The 13602-nt window shown below is 47.7% G+C and overlaps 1 protein-coding gene across 2 annotated transcripts in view; it reads left to right on the forward strand.

Moving 5' to 3' along the window:
- LOC115310623 (rho-associated protein kinase 1) overlaps nt 1–13602 on the forward strand; it is a 40130-nt gene that overhangs the window by 18643 nt on the left and 7885 nt on the right. Inside the window, exons 10-17 of one of the 2 annotated variants that reach the window (XM_029969027.4) lie at nt 110–118; nt 1146–1228; nt 1957–2074; nt 3570–4531; nt 5367–5436; nt 10079–10615; nt 11168–11563; nt 12464–12532. In XM_029969027.4, coding sequence (XP_029824887.2) covers nt 110–118; nt 1146–1228; nt 1957–2074; nt 3570–4531; nt 5367–5436; nt 10079–10615; nt 11168–11563; nt 12464–12532 — 2244 coding nt within the window. The remainder of the gene's footprint in view (nt 1–109; nt 119–1145; nt 1229–1956; nt 2075–3569; nt 4532–5366; nt 5437–10078; nt 10616–11167; nt 11564–12463; nt 12533–13602) is intronic. The other variant, XM_029969028.4, reaches the window with a different exon arrangement.

Consider the following 13602-nt stretch of genomic DNA (forward strand, 5'->3'; position numbering starts at 1 on the left):
AGATTTATAACTTGTTGAACTTCGGTACGGTGATGCTGTTTTTGTTGCACGCTGCCTGCTTTGCCTTCTCTCCTGCTGTGGACTTGGTGTGCCTGTGCTGTTGCTGCAGCCTGATAAGGTGTGTGGCCGCTTGGCTTCCTTAACACGACTCTGAGTAGCCCTGAGCACGAGGTGCCGCACGGGATGTTTGTAACAGAGTGTGTCGGTTGATGGCGACAGCGCTCAGGATGCCAATACTGTTGGAGTACATGCTTTAAAAACATCCTCGCCTGTCTTGAGTTTCTCCGTTTCGGTTTTAGCTTGCGTGGTGGGCGATGGTCTTCTTATATCTTTCTCGTGAAGGGATAGTATTACTAGTGTAATAACTTGGGTTAAAAAATTGGGGAGGGCAAGGATGTGAAAGACGTGATATTTGGAAAACGTCTTTGGCGTAAATTGATCTTGTGTTTTATCTAGCCCAGCACAATATTGTTTTACTGCGAGACTGCGATGGTTGCAGATTTACAAAGAGAACATGATATCTAGACTAGTATTGGAAACATTAAATTTAAGATTCATAAACAGATTTAATTTTTGCAGTCTGAGTGAAATGATGGTTAAGCTACAGGCACACAAACGAGCACACTCAAAATGGATTACTCTTTTTAGCGTTTATTGGAGGAACATACTCTTCCAGTTGTTTATGGGAATGTATTGGCACAGATAACCTATTTCATCCTACATTATTATTTCTCTGGCTAAGAAAACTACTTTTTAAACTTGCTGTTTTCAAGCTTTTCTTTACAGCGGAGCTGTTAAGGGCTAGTTTCACCAGGATCGTGTCCCCCGCAAAGAAATGAAGACCCTGAACTCTGGACACCTACCGCCATCTATGAGCGACGGCGGCAAGCCACGTATCTGGTTGCAGCCGTCGCTCATAGATGGCGGCAGCCTTTCCACTCTTGCTTGCCGACTTGCGGCCGGCTATCACTTTCCATTGTACACCTCTGCTGGTCTTCCTTCTTCACCAGAGTGGAAAGGCTGAAAGTTTTTTTTCTACAGGCTTTCGAGCTTTGCTTTAGCTATGCTTCATTTAGCGTATTTCTTTGGCTCGGATTGCTCGTTTAAAATGTGGGACGTTGAATAGTCGTTCTCCTTGCCAACAGATGAGCGGTCCAAAGGCGGATGTACTTCAGGAAGAGGTGGTCAAACTTAGGGGTGCCAAGGAAGAGGTTGAACAAAAATACAGGTAGGTACTCCTCGACCTTTTTGGAGCCCGGAAACGACAGTTGCGTACAAAGGTTTACCAGAACTTGGCAGTCAAAATGCAAGCACGTCGACTTCGACGGTCTGAGACCTTGGCACTCGCTTTGCACCGACGGGCAGGATTGTTGATCATCTTGCCCATTGACAGACGCCGCCGATTTCGAGTTCGAAGAGACTCGCGATTTTGAGGCGGCTTCTCCTCGATGCTATTCGTTCGTTGAGATTTCTCAAAGCTTGCTTGCAGATTTTTAGAAGTCCCAAAATTAGAGCAAGTATTATCCAAACCGTCGTGTCATTATTCATCTACGGTTGCCGATGGCGTAAGGAACGCAAGGTCTGGCCTAAGGTGATCGCGCATCTTGCTTCGAGATAGGTTCTCGGGCGTTCATATACTGATACTGCTATCTCATTGACTGTGAAGTGATAATATGCTCGGGGCTTATCACTCCGCCTGTTTCTTCATCTGCGAATGACTATAGTCAGCGTCAGAGTTCTTCGCATGTGGCGTGACAAAACACACTTGAAGTTATACCTATTGTTCAGCAACAAAAGACGACGAAAAAGGAAATCAATCCCGCAGCGTCATGCTCTACGTCCGTCGGTAGTGCCGATTGCTCCATGGCCGGCAGTGCTGTTACCAGTTTGGTTATTTGGGCCACGAGCTTGGATTTTGGTGGGCAGGGTTCAGACTCTGGGAGTGGGCCCTTGCAGGCTGACGCTGAAGCAGTTGGAGAGCCTCTCGCAGCAGACCGAACAAGTGTCCGTGCTGGCTTCGGACAACAGGGAACTGAACAAGAAGATCACGCTGCTCTCCCACGAATCCAAAGAGGTAAGCCGCTGTGCGTGCGTATCGCAGAAATTTTTTTTTTTAGGGGCGAAGCTTCTTAGGGGCTAGCCATGTCCATCTGCCGTCCGGCGTGCCCCCGCTCGTGAGTTCAGCAGCGAAAACAAGAGAAAAAAAGGAAAAAAAAAAAATAATAAAAATAAAAAAATAATAGGGGGCTCTGAGAGGCCATCCCATCTGTCTTAAAAAAAGAAAAAGAAGAGAACCACACATTCTTCTACTGACATGAATGAAAATGGCACCATCAGCACTACCTATGACCAAAATCAGTATCAAGAAAAAGAAGAAAAAAAAAGAGTAGGGGGTTCTGAGTTGCCATCTCATCTGTCTTCTTAAAAAAAGAAAAAGAAGAAAACCACACATTCTCCTACTGACATGAATGAAAACGGCACCATCAGCACTACCTATGACCAAAATCAGTGTCAGCACCACCCGAGCTTCGCCCCAATCAACATCATTCACCACGTGGAGATGTGGTTATTTTTTAACTTGTTTGGAAGCTGTGCTGCTGGATACGAGGGAAATGCCACGTGTATGTATAAATCTTTTTTATCTGGGAGTGGAGCTTTGTCGAGTAAGCCGCTGACCTGTGTAACTTGTAATCGTGGTTTTCGGTGGCTTGCGTTTCTCCGGTATTGCGAAACTCTGTAAGGTGCAGTCGGGTTGTGGATTCAGAACTTATGGAACTTTATAATTTCTAGTAAAGTTGCCACTCTACACGGAATATTGTCAAACTAATGCTAAAGTGAACGCTTGACTAGAACACTTCAGCATGCACACTATATTACTGAAGTTACTTTATGGACAGCAAGTTATACGCATTAGCAGGGAAAACCTTTATTTTTAAAGTACTGAAATGCACGAAATGCAGTATTTCAGGAGCGACCATTTAAATTTGTTTACAACAAATTTTAAATGGTTGTTTGGGAGGTGAAGAACCTATTTTTTATTAATTTTCCCCCTAAATTCAAATGGGGAACTGACTTGGTGCAAAGGTCACGCAATATCAATGTTCCCGAAAAATTTAGCTGGAAAATCAATTTGTGTAATAGGTCATGTGACGTCGGGTCGCGTAATACAGTAAAACCTCGTTATAACAAAATGGGGTATAACAAACTAATGGATATAACAAAGCAATCATAATTCCCTTTGCTTGCTTATAGTGGGAAGAAATGGACATTGGCTATAACAAACTAATGGTTATAACGAAATAATTACGACCGCTCCTTCAACTTTGTTATAACGAGGTTTTGCTGTATCAGTTTTCCCGCCAAATTTAGCGGGGCAACTGAATCGGTGTGTGGGGCAGGAAAAGCCAGTAACCCGCTAAATTTAGCGGGAAAGGCACAGACGGATGGACGGACAAAGTGTTAAGATCGGGGGTTTTGTTAAAAAGCATTTCACACTTTAATACTTCTAATGGCAGTGGAATCATCGCATAACCGAGCCCGGTTGTATTCTTCCCACGGCCTCTTTGCAGAGCCAGCGCAAGTACGAGAACGAGTGCGACAACCGCCGAAAACTGGAGCTCAAGGTCCAGGAGCTGTGGTCCAAGCTGGAATGCGAGCAGTCCTCACGCGCCCAGCTGGTTGCGGCTTCCCAGGCGTCCTCGGAAAAGGCCTCGGGCCTCGAGAAGCAGCTCTGGGAGCTCAACGACAAGCTCAAGCAGGAGGGCGACGCAGTGGTCAAGCTCAAGAAGGCCAACGCGGAGCTCTCGCTGACAGTCGCGGCACGCGAACGCGCCTGCCAGGAGCTGCAGGAGGCGGTCGGCGCGTTGCGCGGACAGCTGGGCTCACAGGAGCGCGACCTCTCGAACCTCCAGATCCAGCTCGAGCAGGAGAAGTCGAGCTGGGCGGTCCGGGGGCAAGACCTCGAGAGCAGACGGCAGGCACTCCAACTGGAGCTGGAGCGGTTGCGCGAGCGCGAGGCCCACGCGCAGGAGGAGGCGCACAGGCTCGCGGGACGGGTCCTTGAGCAGGAGAAGCAGCGGGCGGTCTTGGAGCTGGAGCTACGGAACGCGCAAAACCGGCTGGACCGCGAGCTCGGCCAGCAGGGCCAGCGGCTGGACAAGCGCTCCGGCGGGGAGGGCGCGGAGGCACTGGCGGCGAAGCTGGCGGAGGAGCGGGCGGCGCGCCAGCAGGCAGACGCGCTGGCGCAGGACCGGGAGCGCCAGATGTCGATGCTAGCGGTGGACTACCGGCAGCTGCAGGCCCAGCTTCAGCGGCTGCAGGGCGAGCAGCGGCAGGAGGCGGAGAAGGCTCAGGCGCTGCAGGCGCAGCTCGACGAGGAGGGCCGCCGGAGAGGGCAACTGGCCCAGCAGGCGGCGCTGCAGGCGCAGGAGGTGGCGCGGCTGGCGGCGCGGGAGAAGCAGACGCAGGCGGCGCTCACGGAACTCAGGACGGCGCACCAGGCAGCGCAAGAGGAGCTGGCGAGGCTGAACGCGTAAGGGGATGGCGCTCTCTCTTTGCGGCACATTTGCAATGCGAGAGTTTGGCGCGCCTACGAACTCCTCGTTGTTCTGGAGCCTCTTCGTTGTGATCACTGAACTGGGGCTTCTGAAGCGGCTGTTTTCATGTCTTTCAGATTCCTTTGTTTTACATTAGATTTCTCTCGGTCAGGTTTGCTTTTGGGTTATAAGGAGTAAGCAACAACCACTAAACCCAATCCAGTGACCACCTGAGTGGTCCCGAGCTGAGTAACTGTTCTATAAATCTACAAATGGCAGGTTTGAATCTCAGCCCAGGTGCCTACAATCCAAAGAAAGCTGATTGCAGAGAAGGTGCCATGTAACGGAGCTTTCGGTTGCACGTCAAAACGTCCCCAGTGGTCGAAATTAACCCAAAGTCCTCCGCTGGGGCGTTCCGACGCCCTCTGCTCGTTTGGCACGTAAAACCCTCAAATTTGACTTGAACCCAATCCATTTCATATTGGGTGTGCTTCTAGGTGAATTTCAGGTAGTTTTTGGGACGTGTTAGTTTTAGACATTGCTCACTTCACGCAAGTTGTTAGGCGTATGGTTACTTTTATTCCCGCCCATCCACACCCTTGTCCCACCCTCCACCCTTGTACTTCTCCCTCCCCTATTCCCTATTTCCCGAGCCCTGAACTTTCCTAGCTCAATGATCCCTAGAGTCCTTAAGCATCTTGCCGCGACCTCGTGCCGCTAGACCCTCTTGGATGTAGTGCTCATGATGTGTCAAATTTGCCACGTCTGTTGTTGACCAAAGTTCCTGGACGGTCGTTTGTCATTCTTTGAACGCTTCGCTTTTTGTTGCAGGTCCAAGAATGTGGATGACTTGCAGATGAAGGAGCTCCAAGATCAACTTGAAGCGGAGCAGTACTTTTCGGCAAGTTACCTTCTCTCTTATCCTTTCGGGCACTGTTTCATTTGGACCTATCTCTCGCTTAGTTAGAGCCTGTTGCTCTCCGCCGATATTTGGGACTTTTAAGGCACGGGCGTTGCTGAAAGTATAAACACGGGGAATTGCAAACAGAATCGCACCTCGAGCACCTAGCTGGCTCCAAAGCATAGCGCCAGCCTATGGATTCCCCAAATGTCAGTTTCGAATGCTGACCGAGGTGCCCGCAGTCTGACGAAGGCTTATTGCGGAGAAGGCTCCACGTAACAGATTTTGGTTGCATGTCAAAAAGTCCCCGGGTGTTTGAAATTTTTCCTCAGTCCTCCTTCGTTGGTTTAGCATGTAAAACCCCCAAATTTGACACGCTGACACCATCTGTTAGGTAGCTGTGGAACACTTGAAATTACCCTGTAGGTATTTCCTACTTTTTTTTTCTCATCCATTTTTTAAGCTTTTGACGATGTTATAAACTACCATTTCTCATTGACGGTACATACACTTGATCTCGGTAATACTGAAAAACCTTCGCTCGAGTGAAATGCAGTTGCAGGGCCACCTCATAGATGGTGTCAGACGGCCAGTGTGTTCTCTCGTCGCAAGAGTTTACAAGAACCCTGTCATAAGCGAATTCAAGTGTAGGAGCCAGTCTTAATCACAGTTAAAAAGGGAAGCTGGCATCAAACCTAAACTTTATTTTTAGAGCTATCTGTTTTATATCTTCAGGGTACATTCACAGCACATATATGTACTAACTGCTAAGTTTCATAAAGCTGTGCCCATGGGTCCTTAAGTTGCACTTTTTTTTTCTGTATGGTTCACTCGCTCTTTTTATCCCAGGCCTGGAGAAATTAGTAAGACATAGTGGGAATGTGAAATTTATTATAAGCATTTCTAGATAGGCAAAGAGCCCTTTATATTAACCTCCTTTCAGAAAACTTTCTGTACAACATTAAATTTTATGTTGGTCATATCCTCATCCATCACATTTAATTTATAAATTTGATGGATAAATAAATTTCTAACACAATTTAAAGAAAAAAGGGAAGCCTGTCATGCTTTCACAAAGGTATTTAGGAATAGAATAAGAAAAACTGCATGCGAATTCCTTAAAGGACACATGCAAAGGAAAAATAATTCTTTTTTAAACAGCTTAGATGGAAAAAGGATGTCATAAAACGATTTTACAACCAAGAAAAAAATTTTTAAAGCTATATTGACGGCGCTATACGAATTTGTAGTTGGCGCCAGCGGGCGCCGCGGAAAGGTGGCCCTTGTTTATCACGTGACGGGCCCATATTTGTCACGTGGTGCTTGCGCTCTTTCGGAAGCTTCCTATGGCCCCTAAAAGTAGCTTATTCATCTTTGTATGAAGTATAACAAAAAACTAAGATGAATAAGTAACTTTTAGAGCCCAAAGGAAACTCTTGAAAAAGCGCAAGCAGACGTGATAGACCTGTGCGCCGGTCAGACGACGGCGGCGGCGGTGCCCCGAAGCAGACAAACTTGTGCGGCGGCGGTGGCGTGGAGAAACGCGTTGAAGCTGCGTTTGCACAACGCTCAGCGTACGGCGGCGACGCAGCGCGGTGGTGCGCAAGCCTACCACGTGACCAGCGGCGGCTCCCGCGAGCGCCAACTACAAAATCGTATAGCGCCGTCAATATAGCTCTAAAAAATTTTTTTCTTCTTTGTAAAATTGTTTTATGACATCCTTTTTCCATCTAAGCTGTCTAAAAAAAATTTTTTTTCCTTTTCATGTGTCTTTTAAACAGTTCCCGAGATATTGCTGGGATAAGTGCCAACGCTGACGGAAAAATGCGTTTTGAGAAAATGGCAGTTGAAAGTGGCACACATAATTTCAGTATTGAGACCGTTTCATGTGGCGCGATTCTGCTTTCGATTTTCATTCTTGGGCGGCAAAGAGCTTGCAGACACAGTTCGCTCGCGCATATGTCACCGCCCACTGCTTTTATTCATGTTTTTTCTCGAGCGAGTAACATTGCAACGGAAAATCAGGAAAATCGCGAGCCGGATTACACCATGTGAAACGGCCTTACCCCGCGGAGTAGCTGCAAGCGTGCTTGTGTCTTTTTATCCTGCCGTTGTCTTCGCTTGGTTTCGGTGGTTAATAGCATAGATAAAAGAATCACAATCTGAAGTATCTAGTGACACGATGAGCATCTGTGTCCCACCACACAAAGGTGGGCCACCGATGCTGCTTCCAAAGGTTGCCATGCAAAGAAGCTTGCATGGACTTCTGACGTGCGTCGACTGCGTGCACCCTCGGCACCGTCCCTTACTTTATTCCCAGCATGCCCTGCGGCCACAAAACACTCGAGCAAAGTAGGTGAAACTACTAAAACAAACGGCTGTAAACAATTGTAGTAAAGATGGCAAGAAACGAAGTGGATTTGACAAAGTGTGGGAGCAAGCAGACGACATGAGGCCCCGGAGGCCACGAAGCCATGGCAACGGAAAGAGAACAAATGTTGCGGCTAATAGTAGTTTCCGCTTCCTCGAGCGACACTTTAACCAATCACTGCTTCGTAATCGCGAGGTGGAAAAACGCCGATCAGGACAAAACTAAGCGGTGGAAACGTTTTTGGAGGGCGGCAAAAAGAAGAAAGCTCAGCTTCAAAACAACACTACAACGGCGGCTGTCTGCCAAGGTGAAAGGGAGCAGGAACCTCTTAGTCCTGCACGCTTTTGTGCCTTCGGCGTGATTTAGAAGCAGACTTGTGCCTATCTCAAGTACTCTACTCAAGCTACTGTATTTCAAATACTTTTTAAAGTATCTTGGTATCTTGCAAATACTTTTGATCTAGAGTTTTTGCCTCTGTATTTTAATTACATTTCAGAGTATTTAATTATCTCAAATACATTTTTGACATTCCGTCATTTTCCGGGTTTTTCGCTTTGAAGTGGCATGGGCGTGGCATGAGCAAATGTCAACATTCTTTCGAGCAACCAAATCCTGTTGCTAGCTTCATTACGCTATGGTGACTTAGATTGAGATCGTGAAAACATTGCTTTTCTGCCGATTGTGACTCATATTTCACCCCAAAGTTTGTGCAAGGAAGGTTTTTCCCTCGCATTCCCAAAGGCGCCTTTTGTCCCCTAGAGTTCCTTCAAAAATCCTCAAAAAAAAGAATGGTTTTACAGAAGTAAAGATTGCCACACTGAGGCGGAACACAGAACGGGAAGTGGCCCACGACAACATTGCAGACTTCAGTGTAACAAAAATAACAAATAGAAGAAAATGGAAAGTGGACACAAAAAGAAGGCACTTCTTTTTCCTTGTATATTTAACTTTGCTACGGCAAAGCATTGAGTTTTTACAGCGGAGCTGTTAAGGGCTAGGTTCCATAGTATCGTGTCCAATATTTTCGACACAAACCTACCTGGACAGCTACCGCCATCTATAAGCGACGGCAGCAAGCACACAACCAGTATGGTTTCCGCCGTCGCTCGTAGATGGTGGCAACCTTTCCAGCTATAATAGAAGAATGGATAGTTGGGCGCGTTGGTGGGAATTCATCCTAGGAAACAGCTCGAAAAACAGACGACGACTGAGAAGCACACAGTGTATCGAGTACAGCTCCGCTGGTCTTCCTTCACGAGAGTGGAAAGGCTGAACAATTTTTTGTTTTGTTTTTTGTCGTCAGTCTGGCACTTATTACTCTCACAAACACTGTCTGTAAACAAACATTGATAAGCAGAGAACAGGACAGGAAATGAAATAAGAGCTGGATGACCACTCAAAATGCCAACGAAGCGTCCCCCAACGTTGAGTGCCTTTCTGAACTCAACCTACCTGAAGAAGGTGAAACCAGTCCTGCGGCTATTATGTGGGCTTTCTTGGTTATCCATTTACTAATTTCTGCGTTCCAAGTTCATTTATAGTTAACTCCTGATATAGGAAATATAAATAAATAAATAAATAAATGATGCGTCTAAGGTGCGCCGCAGGACGTGATATTCAATGTCACTAAAACTGAAGCAACCTGTTTTTTTTTTTCTTGTCCCAGAAATGTTTTGTAACACGTATCAGTTATATCCTGCTCCTAATATTTGGTCTTCATAAAATAACCCTACAATGTTTTTTTGTTTTTTTTTTTGTTTTGTTTTTTGTGTTGTTGCGTGCTAATAAACTATTCTGGTAAACCAGATTTGCGCAACTGTATAATTGTGTTTGTCACTGATGTCGATACAAATTACGCAATGCGGAAGTATCTTCAGAAGTAATTGAAATACTTTTCTAGGTATTTGTTCTCTACTCAAGATACTTTGCAGTGAAAGTAACTTGAGTAGGTATTTTAGATACTTTATGAAACAGGTATTTAGTAACTCAACTTAAATACTTCTATAGAATATTTTGTCCAACACTGTTTTAAAGCCGCCGGAATGTCAAAAATATATTTTTTAAATTTTTTTTGGTGAATTAGGTGCCAATGATTACAATGGAAGTATAGTTTGGAATATACGACCCAAACGAGTGGTTTTCTAAACATTGACTTTTTCAAGATTTTTCGGTTTTCAACCTCTGCGTCACCCCTTAGCATGCTCACCGTGCAACCAACATGCTCGCCTTCAACTTACGGTTTATCCCACTCTGAAATGTTCTGCCATCCAGACCCTGTACAAGACCCAGGCCCGAGAGCTCAAAGAGGAACTGGACGAGCGCAGCCGCATGGCGCAAGAGCTTGAGGACCAGCGCCAGATGCTCAGCCGGGAGCTCGAGGTGGCGCAGGCACGCGCGGACTCGCTCGAGTTGCACCGCTCGGTGCTCGAGGACACTGCGGCCGGACTGGAGAAAGACCGCGCGGTCCGCGACCTTGAGTTGGAGCAGCTCCACAAGCAGCTGGTGTCAGAGAGGTCGTCGCACGAGTCGGCGCTGGAGCAGGAACGGGCAGAGCGGGCAGCGGAGGCGGCGCGTCAGGAGCAGCTGCAGAAGCAGTTGCACCAGGAGCGGCTGCTCAAGCAGGTGGCGGTCAACAAGCTGGCGGAGGTCATGAACCGCAAGGACCTTGCAGGGAAAGGGGGCGGAAAGACCAACGACCTGCGGAGGAGGGACAGGGACGTGCGGAAGCTTCAGCAGGAACTCACCCAGGAGCGGGAAAAGTACTCTCAGATGGTGGCGAGGCTGCAGAAGGAGCTGGCGGAGCTGCAGGTGAGTGCCCGGCGATGGCAGCGTCTCGCCTTTTTCCTGGTTGTTGATTCGTGCCACCTGGTTGTGCGGAACTTCGAAGCGGTCGCACACGCCCCTTTGACCTGCTTTTGGTTCATGCATGGCAATGGATTACACTTTTAAGTTGCACGCAACTTGCAGACCGACCTGGTTGCGTGGAACTCTGAAGCCACCGTGGTTGCACACACCATTCAGAACCCTCTGCTTGCATGCAACTTTCATGGGAATTCGAAAGTTGCATGAAACCATCATGGAAGGCTATATGTAGTAATAGACAAAGTGAGAACAGCAGGGATGAGCTTCTAATTGTCCTGCCTCCAGCGCAAACTTTCTTCCTTCGAAATCGCTTCTGTGTCTGGTGCACCATGAGAGAAAGTGCGCGCTGCCAGAGCACTGTGGAAGGCACGGAGCGCATGCTAGAGCCAGGAGTTCGAAAGACATGCCCTGCCACTCTCACTCTATCGGCGACTATAGTTTGGCTATGTCGGCACAGCACCTTTAGCAGACGACACTCCTTCCGCACATACCGTGCAGGCGGCAGCCCACGAAGAAGGCCAGGCGCGGATCAAGCTGCAGATGGAGCTTGACTCCAAGGACTCTGAAATGGAACACCTGCGGAGGGTGGCGGCCGCCACGTCCGTCTCGGCACCGGACGCCGGATCACTGGCCCCTCCCGGCTCGGAGACGAACCCGCAGCGCCTCGAGGGCTGGCTCTCGTTGCCCCAGAAGCAGAACATCCGGCGTCATGGTTGGCGGCGGCAGTATGTGGTCGTCAGCTCAAGGAAGATCCTCTTCTACAACTGCGAGGCGGACCGAGCCAATGCAGACCCCGTCTTGGTGCTAGACCTGAGCAAGCTGTTCCACGTGCGCAGCGTGACGCAGGGTGACGTGATCCGCGCAGATGCCAAGGACATCCCGCGCATCTTTCAGGCAAGTCCATTTCTTCCCGTGGTTCATTTCACCGTAACTTGGCAAACGACAGAGTGCACTCCTGCCATGAGCTGTCAATTGCTTTGCTCAATGTCTCCTATTTGCTGGAGGGTGTAGTAGTGTTTGGTCTTTGCTAAGTTACACTAAAATTAATTATACGGTGGGTTGCTCATTTATTGTTTGGAGTGCTACGCTGTGGTCAACACAATGCCGCTGAATTGCCTACAAAATACCAATGAACCACTAATTTTTCTATGACCCTAATGCTAGCATGAATAGCAGTCTAGTTGTGGTGACAGGCCACCGTATCTGGAGAATGCTGCCACTCTGTTACTGTAGTTTTGGTAAAATGTTGGTATGGCTGTAGTGTGATGTGCACTCAGCACTGGCACGATGGTGCTAGCTAGCACATTACCAGTACGATAGACTATCAGTAATTACTAACATACTGTCTGTAATAATGCCAGTGTGATGTCAGCATGGGGCTAGCAGACTGCCAGAGCTTTCTCACGAGTGTCTTTGGCGTTTTCTTTACATTCTGCGTCGGAGGTCTCATAACGTGGACTCGCAGAACAGTGCAATCCACTTATTACGATACCACATATAACGATGTACTGCCTATAACGATCAATTTGTAGAGTTTCTAGACTAGTAACAATCAGTTTCTTGTCCTGATGCAACAATAATCGGTTTTATTGATTGAATTTTCAGGATTTCTCATTATTGTTATAAGTGGATTGCACTGTATATCCGTAACAGGCTCTCGGCGGCCAACCTCTTTAAATAAAGGAGGGCATAAGTCTCAAGTAGGGCATGACAACTAATCCAAACCGTTTACTCGTGGGAAGACGTTTGTCGAGAACCCGCCGCGTTGCCAACTCGAGCCTGGTTTCCGCGCAGGTGCTGTACGCGGGCGAGGGGGAAAGTAGGAAGCCCGGCGACGGCGCAGAGCCCCCACAGTTCAAGGACGTGAGTGGCTCTTCCCCCCCCCCCCCCCCCCTCCCTTGCCTTCCCCTTGAGTCGGACCTCTGCTTTCTTGTTGCCCACGACGAAAAAGCTGCCATACTCCGTTTCACTTTAAGGGGCACTGACACATCAAAATCATATTTTATTTTACTATCCGAAACGATTGAAAACGATGCCTGGACATTACCCTCAAAATTTGAAACTTGGGAATTCAGTATTTCTGAATTAAAAAAACAATTTCCAAATGCAGAATTTGAAGTTCCCGCGCGATCCGCGCCAGTGCAGTGAGTCAAATTTTGCGGTCTCCTGCGACTTGACTTTCTTTCGGACCTCCGCTCCACGCTGTGAAGCTAAGCGCCGTTGCTACCGCGGCCTGAAGCGAGGAGGAGGCGAGCAGGCGGGATAGAAGGGAGCCGGCGCGGGAAAAAAAAACGGTTTCGTCCCCGACTCGCCGATAATCCTCTGCTCGAGCGCCGCCAAGTCTTCCGAGGGAGCATACAAATCCAGGAAGCGACATCACACCAAAATCTTATTTTCGGTATTTCAAAAAGAAAGGCCGTATTGCGTTCGCAATTGCGTTAAAAAACATGTTTTACGATTGCCGTTATTAAATGTTACAGAAATGTCGCCTACAAAGCTTTTAAATTTCCTGATTTTTGACGTCACCGATCAAAAGAAGCAAGGAGGTGAGCGCGGGAAATATAAACGCCAAAAATAAAAAGGCGCGCTTGCGCGCAAAGAACTTTTTTTTCGCAATGCGTTTTTTTTTGCGTGTTTATGACTACAACTTGCATCGTTTTATACAATAAAAAAGAATACGACCTTTGGGGTGTCAGTGCCCCTTTAAGTCCCACCGCTGCCAGTGCTACGACCCGACGGTGCCAAAAGTGCACCCACCATCTCCGACTAAACAAAACGTGCACAAAAATTATGCTGTGATCATGCGCTTTTTTTTTCTGCTCGGTCGGTTTAGTTGGTGACAACAAACCCACACAGACAAACACTGTGATGCATCACAAAACTAGGCATCATTAACGATGCAAAATATTGAAAGGCGCTACAGTGTAGACCGC

This window comes from Ixodes scapularis, unplaced genomic scaffold, assembly GCF_016920785.2.
Source record: "Ixodes scapularis isolate PalLabHiFi unplaced genomic scaffold, ASM1692078v2 PGA_scaffold8__174_contigs__length_109621045, whole genome shotgun sequence".
NCBI lineage: Eukaryota > Metazoa > Arthropoda > Arachnida > Ixodida > Ixodidae > Ixodes > Ixodes scapularis.